Source organism: Megalobrama amblycephala, linkage group LG12 (assembly GCF_018812025.1).
Source record: "Megalobrama amblycephala isolate DHTTF-2021 linkage group LG12, ASM1881202v1, whole genome shotgun sequence".
NCBI lineage: Eukaryota > Metazoa > Chordata > Actinopteri > Cypriniformes > Xenocyprididae > Megalobrama > Megalobrama amblycephala.
In genome coordinates this window covers 25,810,691-25,828,379 of record NC_063055.1, presented here as the reverse complement: position 1 = coordinate 25,828,379, position 17,689 = coordinate 25,810,691, and the positions used below count along the sequence as shown (strand labels likewise).

The window sequence follows — 17,689 nt, the reverse complement described above, 5'->3', positions numbered from 1 at the left end:
AATTTAAAGCTGCTTAGCATGGTGTTGCAGAAAACAATAGGCACTGTATATTTTTTAAATGCAATAAAACTGTACCAGTATAGAAGTAATAGGGCAAGTGCATTGCTTTTGTGATTTGATTCTCTAAGACTGGTACATGCAGAGACTGAAACCTCTATTTTATATGTTTTGTATGGTGAATTTGATTTATGCTTCACTTTTGAGTGACAAACTTGATTACATCAGGTATTCATTGACCGCAGTGAATTCTTTTGAAAGAGTGCCAGCAAATCCATTGTGCTGATGGAATACAAGGTCTAAGCACCTATGGAATACTGTCCAATTGTGAGCACATCAATTCAACACATACCATACGGTGATGAAAATGGAAGCAGCCATTGTTCAAATATCAAAAGGGAAAAATCAGATATTAAAACCTCCATCTTACTTACCAGCGGCAAATAAAATTAGAGGCAATTATGCAGTGACTCAAATTTAATCATCAGCCAGAGAGCGACTGATAAAGCATGAGACCCACTCAAACCCGCCCAGCACATACCGAATTACTTGCTTTAAGAAGAGAATGTCATGGTTTAAGTCTATGGCTTTGATTGACAGGAAAACGACACAGGAAAAGACAAAGGCAGAGGTGTAGTTTAAACTAGCAGATGCTGGACTGTTTGCTTCTCTATTACAGAGGTACTTACATCAGTTCTGAGGTGCAACTGTTCAGTGTAGCATGTTGCTTGGTTACAGTGCCTTGCTTAGGAAGTAGCTTGAGGACTTCAGAAGTGAGTTTTGCCAGCAACAGATGAGCAGCGCACTCTTCACAATGGGAGCTGCGTACCGCAAATACAATAAATGAATCTCTTTTACATTCACAGTTCCAAAGAAAAAACAAAACAGGATTAAAGTCTTTCACTCCAAGAGGCTTTTAAAAACGCCGAGGCTTTGCAACAGCTGCAATCCATACACTTCAAGGTAAACAATAAATAAATAAAATATCAGCAGTTTCTTAAATTATACATGAAGAGCCACGTCCACAATATCTCAGCAAAGTATGTTTAAAAAATATGAAATGTTTACACATATTTACATTTATAATTTAGGTTTGTCAGCATGCTTTTCTGTAACAATCAGGGCCATCCATATAGTCTCCAGTGTGTTTGTTCAGCAGAAAACAAGCACTTGTGGAAATCCCATTCTCTCTCTCACACACACACACACATACACCAAAGTTTCAGGATGACACTTTCTTCTTTTCTGTCACTGTTGTATGCCGAAATGTGATTTGTTGTGGTGAGAAGAAAAGGATGAACTCTTCTCTCCTGTACTTTTCAGTCTTAAGTGTCCAGAATGAGGGTTCAAATGAAGAAAACTCTTCTCCTTGCATGGAATTGTGGGATGGCACCGCACTGGATCCTTTGCAGTACCTGTACAACAACCATGAAAAAATGCTCACAGCGGGTTTGGTAATTTTATTCAAGAAATGGCTTGCTTTCTGTTTATGAGCTGGTATTTGAATTGAATTGGTCACATTGAAAAACGGGATGTTCTAAATGGAATTTGAATTGGAATGAAAGAAAGAGGAATATACTGAATTGCAATTCTAAGAAATTAACCACAATGAAGGAATTTCAGACGTCCAACACAAATTATAAACAATATATAAATAATGACATAATTGATTATTTATTTCCATTTATCCCGTGACATATAGAATATATTTTCCCTCAACTTATTACACACAGAGCTGGGTAGTAACGGATTACATGTAATCTGGATTACGTAATCAGATTCCAAAAATCAAGTACTTGTAATTAGAGTAAACTATTTTTTAAAATACTCGCAGTCAGACTACAGTTACTTTTTTATGGATTACATGATTACATATTATTTACACAATGGCAGTAAGTTGTTCACAATTCATTGATTCTCCTAATTTTTCATTTTTTTTTAACGTTTATATTTTTTTCATAATAAACCTGCCGCTTATATACGTTCGTGATTCTTTGAGTTTTTTCCAGAAGTAAGGGGGAAATATAGATGAAATATATATGAAATAATGATGAAATATATATATATGAAATAATAATATATATGAAATATAGATGAAATATTTGATGTAGCAGTAATATTGCTGTGAATTTCATGTTTTTCAATATTTGTTTTTGTAATGCTGTTTTCTAAATTTACTTAATTTTAAGTAAATATGTTTTAAAATCATAAGATGTGATTTTGTTTTATTCAGTGTTAATATCAGCAAACACTAACAGGTACATTAGTGTTAGTATTTTGAAGTATTAACTGTCCATACATTGCACTTTAAAAATAATCTGTTGAGGCTCTTGTTGGTGAATAGAATATATTTTTTCTTTGTATCTGTCAAAATAGTACAAGATTATCCTACAATATATGTGACATCAAATAAGAGTTAGAACAAAAGTAATCTAAATGTAATCCAAAAGTAGTTAGATTACATTACCAAAAATGTGTAATCTAAGATATTATATTACTGATTACTGATTACAATTCATAAGTAATCTACCCAGCTCTGATTACACATACTGTATATTCATCTTAATGTCTCTTTTCCATACTGTTAAAACAATTTGAATTTTGCCATAAAGCACCATAAAATATACACCATATTAATTTTGAATCTATTGATTATATAGGTCCATTCAATCCTAATAAATATAAAATAACAACAAAATTCAATGTTAATTTCACAAGTGTATTCAATAAACCAATATTATAAATCTAAATATATATAAAATATAACAATGTATAATATAATATAATATAATACAACATAATATAATATAATGCAATATAATTCTGTATAAAGAGTAAATTATGGCAATTTTTGAAAAAGCACTTTTCCACCATTATAATATATAAAGAAAATAAATATATATGTAAATCTAATATTAATTAAAAACATTAATTTCATAATTTTTATTTCATTTGATTTTATTTCTACTTCCTTAAATCCCAATTATAATTGTGCATACCTTTTGTTACCTCAACACAAATTCAGTTTAAATTCAAGAATTGGACTTAGTGTTACAGTACCTATGGTGTATAAAGCACACGACGAGGAGATTATATCAAACAAGTCTTTTACTAGATCATCCAACTGGGGAATACAGGAACACAGGAACATACACCAAATCGCACACAAACGACACCCGACAACTAACTGAACAGATACAGGAACTTAAATAGACAGACTGATGAACTCAAATGACAAACAGCTGTAATGAATCAATTAGTGTCCATGGATACTGATCGTGGCGGGAAACTAGAACAAAGGAACATGTGACAGATGACAACAAACAAACTGAAAGTCCATGTGACTGTGACACTTAGACTGTAGAAGGCCTTCTCAATTCAACTCTGAAAGATGTACAACCTTTGGCTGCTGTTCTTGTAGCTTTTTATGTACAAATAAAGGTGGCAATATGAATTCCATGAGGTAACATAAGGCCTAACTAATTTAAGAGTGAAAGGTGCATCAAATTTGGACAAATGCCCTGTTTTTGAGTGTGTGAGTCTTATCTTTACACTGTCATCAGTTCAAATTGCCAATGATTATGAATATGAAAGTACACTAAAATTAATTATAACACGCGAAACTTGCTGTAGTCAGGATTTAATAAAACCAACAGATACCCTGAATGTAAAATAAATTTCTATTCAGCACAACATACCTGTATCCTTAAGACAAGCTGCTACTATACCAGGCCATCATAGAGTGACAGAGCTTGTACAATAGAGGGATCTGCCTTTGATCCTTCTTGGAACTCCTGCAGGGTCAGCTTCCCATCAGCATTCTGGGTACACAAACAAACATTGTTTAGAATCACAGCTGTCCCATATGTTGAGTACAAACAACTAGATGTGTTATTTTAAGGCTGTTTGTGGTTATATGCAGATGCATGGAGGTTTTAAAAGAATGTGGAAAAGACTTGAAGGTTGTATCAGTTTACAAACTAGAAGATAATTATAAAAAATAACAAAAAACAGCCATGAGGATTTTCAATTATGCATGAGGAAAAAACTCTCACACTTTTAAGTTGCTTCACATGCCCAGCAGGGGGCAAGTGCTGACAGGCTGATCCATTAAGGAAACGTTCATAGCAAAGTAGACAATTAAAGTGCTGCTTTAACCTTATGTGGCTTAGTGTGGTACTTGTTTGAAGAAGCATTAGTAATTAACTAACTCCTGAAAGTAACCCTACTCATTCTGATCTGAGATTGCTATGGGAAAACATACCATCTCTGTGAACATTACCTAGCAAGTCCTGATCTCATCTTTCAGGGCTTGAAGTGGGCTTGAGTGGGCATTTATGCTAGGCTCCAATGTTAGTGGTAGCGCATGCCACACTGGCGTTTATAGACCCGAGGGCAGCGTTAGTGACGCTAGCCTTACCACAGATATGAGCTCTAATTCCGTACTGTATCCTTGATCTGTCCTGCACTGGATTGATGATGAGGATGTTGTTAGTAAACTGAATCAGAGCTCTAAATGAGCGATTTGATTTTCATTGATGGGTTTGGTGATGGTTTATTGCTAATACTGTTATGATCGACAGCATAAAAATTCTTTTAAAGATTAAAGGGATAGTCCACCCACAAATGAAAATTATGTAATCATGTACTCACCCTCAAGTCATTCCAAACTTTTATGCATTTGTTTCTTCTGCTGAACATAAAATAAAATATTTTGAAGAATGTTGGAACCAAACACTTCCACTGTATTTTTGTCCATACAATGGAAGTCAATGGCAACCAAAACTGTTTAGTTACCACCATTCTTCAAAATAATTTATTTTATGTTCCTCAGAAGAAAGTCATACAGGTTTTGAACGACATGAGGGTGAGTACATGATGACAGAATTCTTATTTTTGGTGGACAATTCCTTTAAGCAGGTCAGACAAGGGCAGAACGTCTGGATGTGTACAGCTGAATCAACAAACTAGGTAAGCAAGCAAGAACAACAGCGAAAAAAGGCAGATGGAGCAATAATAACTGACATGATCCATGATATCATGATATTTTTAGTGATATTTGTATATTGTCTTTCTAAATGTTTCGTTAGCATGTTGCTAATGTACTGTTAAATGTGGTTAAAGTTACCATCGTTTCTTACTGTATTCACGGAGAAAAGAGCCGTCGCTATTTTCATTTTTAAACACTTGCAGTCTGTATAATTCATAAACACAACTTCATTCTTTATAAATCTCTCCAACAGTGTGTAATGTTAGCTTTAGCAACGCAGCATAGCCTCAAACTCACTCAGAATCAATGTAAACAATATAACAGTATACAATACTCACATAATCCGACGCATGCATGCCGCATGCATGACGAACACTTTGTAAAGATCCATTTTGAGGGTTATATTAGCTGTGTAAACTTTGTTAAGGCACTGTTTAAGGCAAGCGCGAGCTCTGTGGGCGGAGAGCACGGGATTTAAAGGGGCCACAGCATAAATCGGCGCGTTTATAATGATGCCCCAAAATAGGCAGTTAAAAAAATTAATAAAAAAAATCTATGGGGTATTTTGGGCTGAAACTTCACAGACACATTCAGGGGACACCTTAGACTTATATTACATCTTTTAAAAACATAATCTAGGGCACCTTTAAGTGATTTCTTTAAACAAAACAATGAATTAAATATAAAAACAGCCCCATGCACAATAACATTCATTTTTGGTTTGGATTATTAACTGGATCAGTGTGATTGTCACACTATTGTTAAAAACAAAAATGGACATATCTGTACCTTATCCATCATGGCAAAAATGCGATCCACCCTCTTTTCTGGAGTGTTTTCTTCTTCTGGAAGGTCCACTGTGTTTCCCTTAAACAAATGTAAGCAACGTTTAAGACATCTGAGAGATTAAACGAATGCCTTATGTTCAGATTGTAATTACAGCTGAATTAAACGGTGACTTACCACCATCTGATAGATGGCATCAACGATATTGAGCATTTCATCACGTGTGATATACCCATCGTTATCAAGATCATAAAGCTTGAAGGCCCCTAAAGCATGTAACAAGAATCATGGTGAGTGTGTGAAGAAATATTATGGCACTTTCTGTAAATAGGGTACAAAATAGGTCCTGAAACACTTAAAGTAAGAATTTTCTTTTTCAATAAATGGTTGATGCAAAGAGGTGCTTAACCTTTAGATAAAAATCAATAAGCTATAGAGACTAGTGTTGTTATTGTTAAATCTATAAAAAATAGTTTTCGTTAATTGAAATAAAGCTGAAATAAATTATATTAGATTAAAAACAAATGAAAAATAGAACTGAAGTAAAATACGCTTAAGTTGAAGTACTAAAATTACTAAATTAAAAACAAATTAAAGCTAAATAGAAATAAAAACTAATAAAAATGACAAAGCATAAATATAAAAATAGAAGTTAATAAAAATATGAATAAATACTGTAATAGTATATAAATAATACTAAAATAACATTGATACGACTTGTATAAAACAAGTTTTTTTCAAGATTTTATTTTTGATAATAGGTTATCTAAAATATACAATAATTTTCACAATAAAAATGTGGGATTTGTGCCTCTAATGGTTTAAAAAACAACAACAATAGGACCATAAAGTGTACTGTACCGAAAGTGCATTGCTTTCATGTTTAAATATGCCAAAACACATTATAGAAAAACGCTGAAAAAGCACCATTGAGCATCTTGGATTTTTTGAGTTTTGATTATGAATTGAAAAGCAATGTTGTCAGAGTGCAGACATGTAAGCTTATCAGCACTGCAAGGAAAGATGGATGCAGGATTGAGTGATAAAAGCATGCTTTGTATGAGCCAAATCATTGCACAGCAATTACAGCAGTGAGGAGCAACTCTTTCATCTCGCCATCTATGGCTTTCTCTTCACTCCAGGACTCTGGAACTTCCCACCCATACAGCCGTTTTTCATTCCACTAATCTACAACAAAGAGTCCTGCAAAGAGACAACCCTACGACTCACACAGCAGAGTGCAAACACAGGTCAGTGCCTGGGGTGAAGAGTCAACCGAGAAAGAGGGCAGAACCCAATCCGTATATGTAAAAGAGTCTGTTTAATTTCAGGGAGAAAATGAGGTTATAGGTCGTCACTTTCACATTTGATCAATTTTACAAAATACAGTGGCCCCAAAGGTATTCAGACACTTAAATCACCCTCAAAAACATATTAATGTGTGGCATTCAAAATAAAACATCAAATCAAGTAGCATTTATTTCAAATAAATATCATACTTTACAGTTGAGGGAGGGAGGGGGTCTTGGAGGTGGACGAGGAATTGATGAAGGGAATCAGAGAAGCTTGCAGCGGAGAAGGCCATGGCGGAGATAAAGGAGGGAGAAGCCAATGTGTAGCCATTACGGACCTCTAGGGAGGAGCCTTGGAGCCAACAACAGAGGTGGAGCTATCGACCTTGGAGACCCCTGTGAAGCCTTGAGGGTGATGGTCCAGAGCGATATTGTAGGGCCGCGAAGGCCTGGCAGAATGGGGTGACACCGGAGGGAGTGAGGACCAAGGAGGAACAGGAGGGAAGGAGCCCGGTGGAGCTGAACGAGTGTAGAACTGAAGCAGAGACAAAGAGCTGATTGGCTAAGGTGGAGCAATGGGCCTGGAGGCCCGAGGTAAAGCCCAATCCACTTCACAGCGTCACACTTGTGTTAAGGGTGTCTGAGGTGGAGCCAACAATCTGGAGGGAGTCAGCGGCATGGGCGGAGTCGAGTAGCTGAGAGGAATCACCGTTGCAGGGACGTTCAAGGAATTTGACAGAGGCAGTGGTGATAATGGTAACAATGGGATGTGCATCAAATAAAGTGGCGTTTATTTTAAATAAATAAATATCATACTTTACAGAGTCCCAGAGTTGAGAGAGGGAGGCTTTCTTGGAGGTGGACGAGGAATTGATGAAGGGCAGGGAACCGGAGGAGCTTGCGGCAGAGAAGGCCATGGCAGAGATAAAGGAGGAAGAAGCCAATGTGTAGCCATTACGGACCTCTAGGGAGGTGTCTTGGAGCCAACAACAGAGGTGAAGCTATCGACCTTGGAGACCCCTGTGAAGCCTTGAGGGTGACGGTCCAGAACCACATTGTAGGGCCACGAAGGCCTGGCAGAATGGGGTGACACCGGAGTGAGTGAAGACCAAGGAGGAACAGGAGGGACACTTGTGACACACAATAACACTTGTGTTAAGGGGGTCCGAGGTGGAGCCAACGATCTGGAGAGAGTCAGCGGCATGGGCGGAGTCGAGTAGCAGAGAGGAACCAGCAGGGCAGAGAAGTTCAGGGAATTTGACGGAGCCAGTGGTGATAATGGTAACAATGGGATGTGCAGGACATTTGGGTGATACTGGGTCATCCATGATGTAAATCTGTAGTGAGCTGGGGAGGAATGTGCCCAGGAGTGAGGAAATGGACAGGAGATGGTTCTGTGGTGAAATTGATGAGCCAGCGCTCCTCTAGTGCCTCTATGTTGGGACTGTCCCTCTGGCGCTAACTCTTTGATAGACCTGGCAATCGGCTCCAGCCTTGGGACGGATGTGGCGACCGGCTCTGGCTCCGGGGTGAACACTGTGGCTGGCTCTGTCTCCGGGGATGGAGGGGACTCAAACTTATAGTCCACAGCGGGCACTGGCTTGGGCTCTCTTTCTGTAGCAGGCATGGGCGTTGTCTCTAGGTCCATCATGGGAGATCTCTCTGTGATGTCGGGACACTCCGGGCTGGGAAGATGTGTCCTTTTTGGAGTGGGCAGAGAGATGGCTGCTGGAGGTGTTGAGAATCCTGGAGAGTCATGTTGGTGTTGATGATGGTTCATGGTGGTACAATGAACTTGATGAAAGGAAGGTGATCCTCCCTCAACAGCAGCATCTGTCAGATGATGTCATCCATTCCAATCCAAAAGAGCTGTTTCAAAGTCTCATCATCCCAATGTGCCTCATAATAGTGTTCCAGGAACTCGTCTACATACTCCCCAAGTGAGCGGCCGTTCTGTGAGTAGCAGTCCATTTCAAGTTTACTCATTTTGAGGATCAGTTCTTCTGTCACGGGTATTATGGTAGACAAGAGATGCATGACACAGAATTTCTAACAAAGATACTTTAATAAACATAGAGAATATAACCAGGAGAATACACAAAGAATAATTACTCTAACTATACTAAATCATGATGAGAACTGACAGAGGATTGAACAAGTACTTATACACAGTACTTATATACATAGAACTAAACAAGATACAGGTGGGATCAGTATGCCAGGTAACAAACAGGGAGAACTTAATAATTATGGAAATGTGAACTAAACTGAAAGGAAACACAGGAACATAATCAAAAACACAATGAAACATAACATAACATATCATGTAAAAATAATATAATAAAGAATTTCTGATAAAAAGCTCCAGCATCATTTGTTTGGAGAAGCCACTTGCTTTAATATTTTATTTAATGAAATGAAGTGCATTGATTTTAAGCGTAACTAAAGTGTACAAATACGTTTCGGGGCCACTGTATGTTATATAGAGAAATAAATTTCACAAAGGTACTTCACTGCTTCTGTCTTTTGACTCATTCTTGCTTGAATGGGCTTTTATTAATCAAAGACTTGCTTACAGCGGAGCTTTTCATCCAAGGTCCCACGTGAGGTCACAGACAGGGCCTGAATGAACTCTGAGAACTCAATCCGTCCATCCTGCGGGAAAAAAAAAAGATATTTCATCGCCCTGTCATCATGGTGCCAGTAACATTTTAAAGATGCGTTGTATTAAACTTTGTTGAAACTCATTCCTAAAAACAGGCCACTAATACATACAGGTAACACTTTACAATAATGTTCCATTTGTAATTAACTAATAACATTATTTAATAGACATGAGCTAACATGAACTAACAATTAACAATACTTCTAAAGCGTTTATTACTCTTAATGTTAATTCCAACATTTACTAATACATTATTAAAATTAAAAAATTCTGTTAATATTATTTAATGGACATGAGCTAACATGGACTAACAATGTATTTTTATTAACTGATGTTAATAAATGTTAACGATTAATTAATATTGAAACAAAGGTATTGCTCATTAATCCATGTTAGTTAATGCATTAAGGACCTTATTGTAAAATGTTCCCATACATTTTAACACTAAAAGTTGTGTACGCTAACATTAGATTATGCACTATGAACACTAAAAGAATAAATGCTTGTTCATGATTTGTTCATGATATCTAATGCACTAACTAATTTTAAAGTATAGAACCTTCTTGTAAAGTGTTACCCAAAATCCTTCTGTTGATTGGCAGATTAAAATGGGCCAGTGGGCTGCTATTCCTGTCCCACCCCCTGCTCTTCCTTGGGGCTACAGGCTGGCACCACTAGTCATTACAAGACGCATTCTGCTGCCAAATATCCAGCAGATACGTTATGACACATTTTATGATTTGTCGATTGAAACTGCTCTAGTGCAAGAGAGGTAAATGAATGCAGTTTCATGTTATGTAGTATACAGCTTTAAAATCTTCCAAAAGAATTCTTAAAACCTCAAGGAATATTTGAATACTTTATTGTATGATTCACGCCTAGACACTGTGTGTTCAGTCATCTCCAAACTAAGCTGGTGGGCTTCTGAAGAGGCATTAACAATGACAGACAGCATTTAGTTCCTATGAATAAAATTGTCAAATCAAAGCATTGTTCCACTGGTAAGATTTCACACCAGGCAGGTGACCCTGCCTGATTCATAGCTGTTTATTTATTTTTGCAATATATTATTTCAGACTGAACTGTGCTTGAACTGCAGAATACAAATAGCTTAAAAAAATAATAAAACTTTAACTATGTAGGTCAGCAACTAGATTATACTAATGGCTCACTATAGACAAGTGAATATAAGAGTCTATAAAACTTGCATTTCCACTGATGTTTTTGTGCTGTAGCATGAAATACAATATATTTATTTAGCTGTATGGCAAATACATTTATTTAGCTGAATGGCAAAAGAGCAAGGTTAAAAAAAAATACATATCAGATACTACATACATATCTGATACTAACTATTCCTTATCTAATAAGAACCAGTTATAAACAAGATTTCAACTTGATAACATGCATCAACCATCCTCCATCTTACTTTACTTCTGTTTGGGAATAAAACATTAAAAACAAAACTTTGCATGCCAAGATAAACAATAATAGATAATAATAAATAAAAGAGAAAATAATTACAAATAATAATAAAAAAGTATAAATTAATTTTGAATTTATTACTATCATTATTTGATATAACTTACAACAGTGTGGTTAATTTTCTGGCCTACTGATGGAATATGAAGTCCAAGCTGACCTACTGAATTCTTCTGTATTAGCCCACTCCATTTTTCCCTTCTACCTTATGAGTTTTCCAGTCCCTGATATAGAGCTGAATCTAGCATGCAGTGTTAAGTTTCAGTCAAATATAGCCTTGAGGGCCAAAGGTTCAGTTTTTGTCTCATCAGACCACAGAATCTCATTAAACCAAATTGTTGCATTTCCTATACGCCTCAGGCAAACTCAAGGTGACTCAAGTTTCTAGCCACCCTTTGTGAACTGTATTTGCTTTCACTGTCTCATGCAGTCTTTCAGGGAGAACAATAACAACAGTTGCCCTACAATGCTTCCACTATTCTGAGCACTATGTTTTGTAGGACAGCCATATTCCATCTTTTATCTTGCTTTAAATGATGGCTTTCATTGTACTCTGAGTTATATTCCACAACATAAAACATTATTACTTAAATCCCTACCAAGTCTTGCATTTCATATGATCTGCCTGAAATTGTCATAATGGTTTAGTGTTTCCTTAAGCTGCACAAAGTGGGGATCAAGTCAAGTTTATTGTTCCAGCCATTTACAAGGTGTTGAGGTCAGCCCCTGCTGTTGTATGCTGAAACTACACAATTTGTATAATACTTATAATTAATTTATCTTATAATAGATGGGCCTGATTTATTTTGCAGGGCTCTTAAAAGTGTGAAATTGTCTTATATATACATCTTTTTCATGTGTTCTATCTTTCTTTGATATGAAGTGGGTTGGGTGTAGTTTCCTCTGATAATGTAGATCAGATCCTGATTCTTATCAATGTTGAAAACAATTGTGCTGCTTGATATTTTTGCGGATTTTTCAGGATTTTTTGATGAATATAAAGTAAAAATAGAAATCTACATTATCAATGTCTTTACAGTCACTTTTAATCAATTTAATTCATCCGTGTGGACATAGGCGGAAGCTGAACCAAGTCTAAGGTAAGGCTAGATGCGATTCCTCCTTAAAAACACATTTAAATAGAATGTCATGAAATAGTTAGGTGTGTCGCATATCAATAACCTACACATCCCAGCATAAAAGCTCTTGATGTTAAAGTGGTTCTGTTCACAAACAACTATAATTTGAACAGGCAAGCATATGCGTGATTTGGCATGCAGCCAGTTCGAATAATAAATAGCCTAACCATTGCCTGACCTAATGCAGCAAAACATACTTTTTCATCAAATTCTGAATGGATTAGAAAAAGCATGCAAACATAAAAGTGCTCCTTTTATAATCACTAAGCTGTCACTCATCTTAATTCATCACAATCTCACAAAGTTCTGCTAATCGATTAAGCTAACTGTACAAAGAATATCTTATTTAGCCTACATAATGTTTACACTTTTTGTTACAAGTTAAATTATAATGAGAAGATTTGAGTGTGCAGACCTCAGCACTGGCGTTTTGAGTGGTGAGGGGATTCTAATTTAAAGACATCTGATTGGCCATTGCGTTCAAGCAATCATCAGATGTTTAGGATCGGCAGCTTAATGCTTCAAAATACGTTGTAAATAGAAAAACCTATTTATATTCGAAGCTCTCAAGAGCACAAATCTGTTTATGTTTCTCAGTTTATGAGAGTGCAGTATTCGCGAGAGTGCGCAGTTCAGCTCGCGCACTGAACAAAACTCCGGCGTTTCAGCGATTACTAATCTTAGCGCTTCTGATTGGCCATTGGGTTCACTGTAAACACTGTAAAACGTGTAAAAAGTATGCAACATGAGCAGATCTAAATTTAATGCTGCAATTGACATGTTTAATTTAATTTTCATTTTCATTTTATTACTAGATTTAGATTAAAAGTGCAGGTGCATTTCTGGCCCAAGCCCCCGTTAATTTTTGACCCGCCTATGCTTGTGGAATAAACAAACTTTTGAATGAATAATTGAATGAATTATTTAATTGCTTAAACCCTAAGCAATTAAATAATTGGGACAAGAGAGCTGCTATTTCAGAAGTATGTCTGGTGTCAAGCTGATGTGTCAAACATTTTTTACATTGTTCAGCTGTAACATAATAAAATGTAAAGGATAAAGGTAAAGGATAACGCAAATGTAATGTCATAGAATAAGATTGGGAACTTGTAGAAACACACTCAAAAACTCATGCTGTTGCCAAACTGTTGGAGCACTAATTCGAAAACTGTTATGTCTGGGTATTGCCCCTTTGATCTCTACTCTAGAGTCAGACTAATGAGTCTGTTCTGTAAGACATTACTCCATCTCCACAACACTAACCATGAGTTGGTGGCTGAAAAAGTGAACCTGAGGTGAAATGCATCTCAGAATAGTACAGATTACTAGAAAAGAGCACACAAAGGCCACAGCTAATGTGTCCCACTAACAACAACGGTGCCTTTCAAAACTTATAAATAAACATAGAGACTTGTTTGACTGTGTGTGTGATCTCTGAAAGTGGTTTGGCTGCCAGATGACTCTTATCTGACAGGGCTAACTGGCTCCTAATCACATTACAGATTGCACAGATAGCAAAACGAGGCTATTTAATGAATAATTAATAATGGGAACCAAGCACAATTCACAAGAGAGTGAGAATAATTAACCTTTCACCTCCCATCCATATACATACGTGCTCTGTTGCAAAGCCTGTGGTCTCTCGCTGTCTGCTGAGCACGCTCTACATAGACATTGACTATATTACAAATATTTCTCTGCATTGGAGACCCGATTTGCAATTGATTTCAATAGTGACACAACAGGAATGGTGTGAAACTCTAAAAAACATAATTATACACATAAAAATAAGCAAAACATTTTATTATTAATTTTATATTCATTTAATATTAATAATAATTTAAATTATTAATTAATTCTGATTGTTTTGTATTTAATATTTTAAACAATTTTTATATAATATTAAATGAATTAATTTTGAATATATTTATAATCAACATTTCTCTCATTTCATTTGCAGGATTGGTTTAAAATGGGGTCTCTTATATGGAAGCAGCTTTATTAAGTTGCCTATGGAACAGCACTGGTTTTGGAACAGATCACCAGTTTCTTTTTTACGTAAAAATAGACCCATCTCGCACTTTGCACACATTGTTTTTTCTCTAGCTCATACACAGAAACACATCTATAAATGACACAAACATCTGAGCAGACAGATGGTTCACTCTCACAAGACATCCAGTCATAAACCACTTAGATTTTTCTTGTTCTCTTCACGTGGTCGAATTCATGTCAGTTCTTTGATCACTGCTGGAGTGAAAGCTGAGATGCTAAAGCATTAAGAAATGTGAATGTACTCTGTAGAGGAGGCATATATGCAGCAACATAGCGATCTGACGTCATTGGTCATTATGTTCATAATATGGTGCATTATTGCTGTAAAGTGTATACAAATGCTTCTTCATTCAGAATGTTAATTTTTTTCAGCAAAAAAAAAATGTTTTTTATATACTGTTTAAATTACTTCTTTTTTAAATCACATTTTTAATAAATTTTTGTACATATTTATCAATATATTTTACAATATATCAAATTTGCGATCCAATTTTTTATTAACTATGCTCCGTTATGTAGTTCATTAGGGCATCTATCACTAGGAACATGCACTAATCACCAAAAAACAATGAACCCGTGAACTTTAGCGATAAAATCATTGTCAGTGTGAATGGGGCTTAACGTCGCTGTCCGATGAAAACCACGTATGTCCATTTTGCCGATTTTGAGATTTTTTGACGGATTGAATGTCCAGGTTCATTTCCGTATACAGTATGCTTCACATATCTAAATGGCCAATGAAAAGTTGTGAAATCATGTCATCTGATTTTCACGTATATCCATTTGGTGTCAAAGCTGTCAATCACGCCGCGTATCTCCCGCCCTGTGGAAGCATCTCGCCGGTCTCGTGAAGTTTCATCGAAGCTCAGCACTGGATAGCCGAATAACACTGTGAGGTAAAGTATCAGCAAACGTTTGTTTTTGACAACTGTTCTCAAGTAAACGTTTCCCCCCGACGCCAGACGTACGTCTAGGAGTGACAAAAATACGGTAGGACTGTGCAAACAAAGTATCTGTCTAGCATTACCATGTCAGTGTATTGATTCATTGTCCCTTCATAGTTTGCAAGAGACATTTAATAAATTTATAATTAATATTAAATAAACTAAGCGTATTTAATAAACTAAGACGTAGGCTATTTAATAAACTGAGCGTATTCATTTGTCAATATGAAACGCGACTTGGCCATTCTAATTAATGATCGGAAGAACGCGTATCGACCACCGTTACTGTAAAATATGCACGTATGTCCATTTAAACTCAATTTTGGTCAAATGTGGATTATATCATTACACTGGCAAAGAATATGGTTACATGTAAAGACGCCGTACCAAGTATGACAACCCTACATTCAACTGCTTTTGAAATACGGTGTTTTTTTCACTTCCTGAAAAGTAACCGTTTTGGACATACGTGAGTTTCATCGGGCAGCGACGACAAGTAAAATACAAAGAAAGAAAAAGAGACATTGACAGAATGTCTCCAACCCTAAAGAAAAATCTGTTGTGCAAGACCCAAACAGTGATGTGCACTTCACCTTGTTCTCGTCAAAAACATTGAAGACAAATGAGGCGAACTTGGTGGGGTCGCCAAAGGGGAAGAACTGTTTGTAGATCTTCTGGAAACCTGCAGCATCAAGCTGACCACTTGGGCAGTCTTTTATAAAGCCCTTGTACCTGGAAGAGGGGAAAAAACATTATAATTTCATACACTGTCTTTGATATCTCTTATATGTTATGGTATCAAGAGGGCAAGATACAGAAACTGAAAACTGATTGATCTTCATGCTAACAAAATAGGCTTATGCCTTTATAATCTGCCTCCAGCTTCAGGAGATCTCTGAAGTCTGTTCTCTTTCTGACAGTAAGAAATAATTTATAGCTAGTTTGAAATAATTTATAGCTAGATCTGTCAGTTTCCTGAACACCGCAATGACTTGACAATGACATGAAACAAGAATGAAACTTTCACAAAACTACAGGTAGTAGACTGATGTCTCCTGTCTACTATGCCCTGCTGGTCAAACCTTGTCTTATATATATATATATATATATATATATATATATATATATATATATGAAAAATTATGTCACATAAGCCAGCTTCTGCTTCTGTGACAGTCAAATCATTTATAATGTTACAAAATACTTATATTTCAAATGCTCTTTGTTCTTTTGAACATTCTATTCATCAAAAAATCCTGATGAAAAATGTATTACAGTTCCACAAAAATATTCAGCAGATATTGATAAAATTGTATCTTGGTTTAAAGATGTATATTTTAAATGGAAAACAAGACAGACATACTTACAAAGAATATGATTATTTTGCAGTGACACTTTGTGTTAAATGCATTAGACACATTTCACAAAAAAATTGGGAAATAATGGAACTTTTCATTTCCATTTTCAAGATTTTTAGATGATCTGTGCAGGACTGGTGAGCTGCATTTCAGGGTACAACAGAACTGCACTTTGAATTATTTAGCTCTCATAAATGCACCTTTCAATAAAGCTGTAATTTTCACCTGTGCAGCTGCCTGTCACACTCAAAAGCTATGTTACATTTAAATGTCACTAATGTCAAGTTCACCCAAGAATGTGAATTCATGCTGTTATATGATGAAGAGATCCTGAGAAACTCTTAATGGAAATTTAGAGTGGTTTAAGTCATAAGTTAACAAGCTCTCTCATCAGCCTCTCTCTTACTCAGTTTGTCTATTTTTCTCTCCCTTTCCTGATGATAAGTGGCAGGAACTTCCTTCTTATAGACTCTACTAACATGAGAGCAGGACCAGCGGAAGGTCATATGGGTCTGTTAGCATACCCCAATTTGGTTTGGACTGATACCAATTTTGGCTTCAGTATGATACCAGACTCTGACACCTCAGTACTAAAATCACTACCTTACTAATAAATATCCTACTAGTCAAAATAGGACCGCAGCTGGTTTCCAAGGTTTTGCCCAAAACCTTCTAAAATATCTAAAGGGACAGTCACACTACACTCTTCATTCCACTGACTTCCACTCATATGTATGCGAATGGAGGAGACAGGAAACGCAAGCGCAAGCAAATTTCACTGTGTTCCAAAGTTTGGTGAACATTGATCTGCAAATTTGTATGTGAAGATGTATGGGATTTGCAGTCATATTACGATTATTGCAGTTTTCGTAGAAAATTTGTGTGCTGAAAGTCTAGTGTAACTGCGACTTTACACTGATTTAATCTGTTTTAACATTATATATAGCTTTTTCCCCCTCTTTTTCCCCCCACCTCTATGCA

At 36.1% G+C, this 17,689-nt stretch overlaps 1 protein-coding gene across 2 annotated transcripts in view; it reads right to left on the bottom strand.

Moving 5' to 3' along the window:
• Positions 1 to 892: 892 nt before the first annotated feature.
• The window catches only part of ncs1b (neuronal calcium sensor 1b), a 46,748-nt gene continuing 29,951 nt past the window's right edge, over positions 893 to 17,689 (bottom strand). For both annotated transcript variants that reach the window (XM_048210030.1, XM_048210031.1), the window contains 6 exons: positions 15,944 to 16,082; positions 9,642 to 9,720; positions 5,951 to 6,039; positions 5,777 to 5,854; positions 3,696 to 3,818; positions 893 to 1,412 (listed from right to left, as the gene is read on the bottom strand). In XM_048210030.1, coding sequence (XP_048065987.1) covers positions 3,720 to 3,818; positions 5,777 to 5,854; positions 5,951 to 6,039; positions 9,642 to 9,720; positions 15,944 to 16,082 — 484 coding nt within the window. In that variant the 3' untranslated portion in view covers positions 893 to 1,412; positions 3,696 to 3,719. The remainder of the gene's footprint in view (positions 1,413 to 3,695; positions 3,819 to 5,776; positions 5,855 to 5,950; positions 6,040 to 9,641; positions 9,721 to 15,943; positions 16,083 to 17,689) is intronic.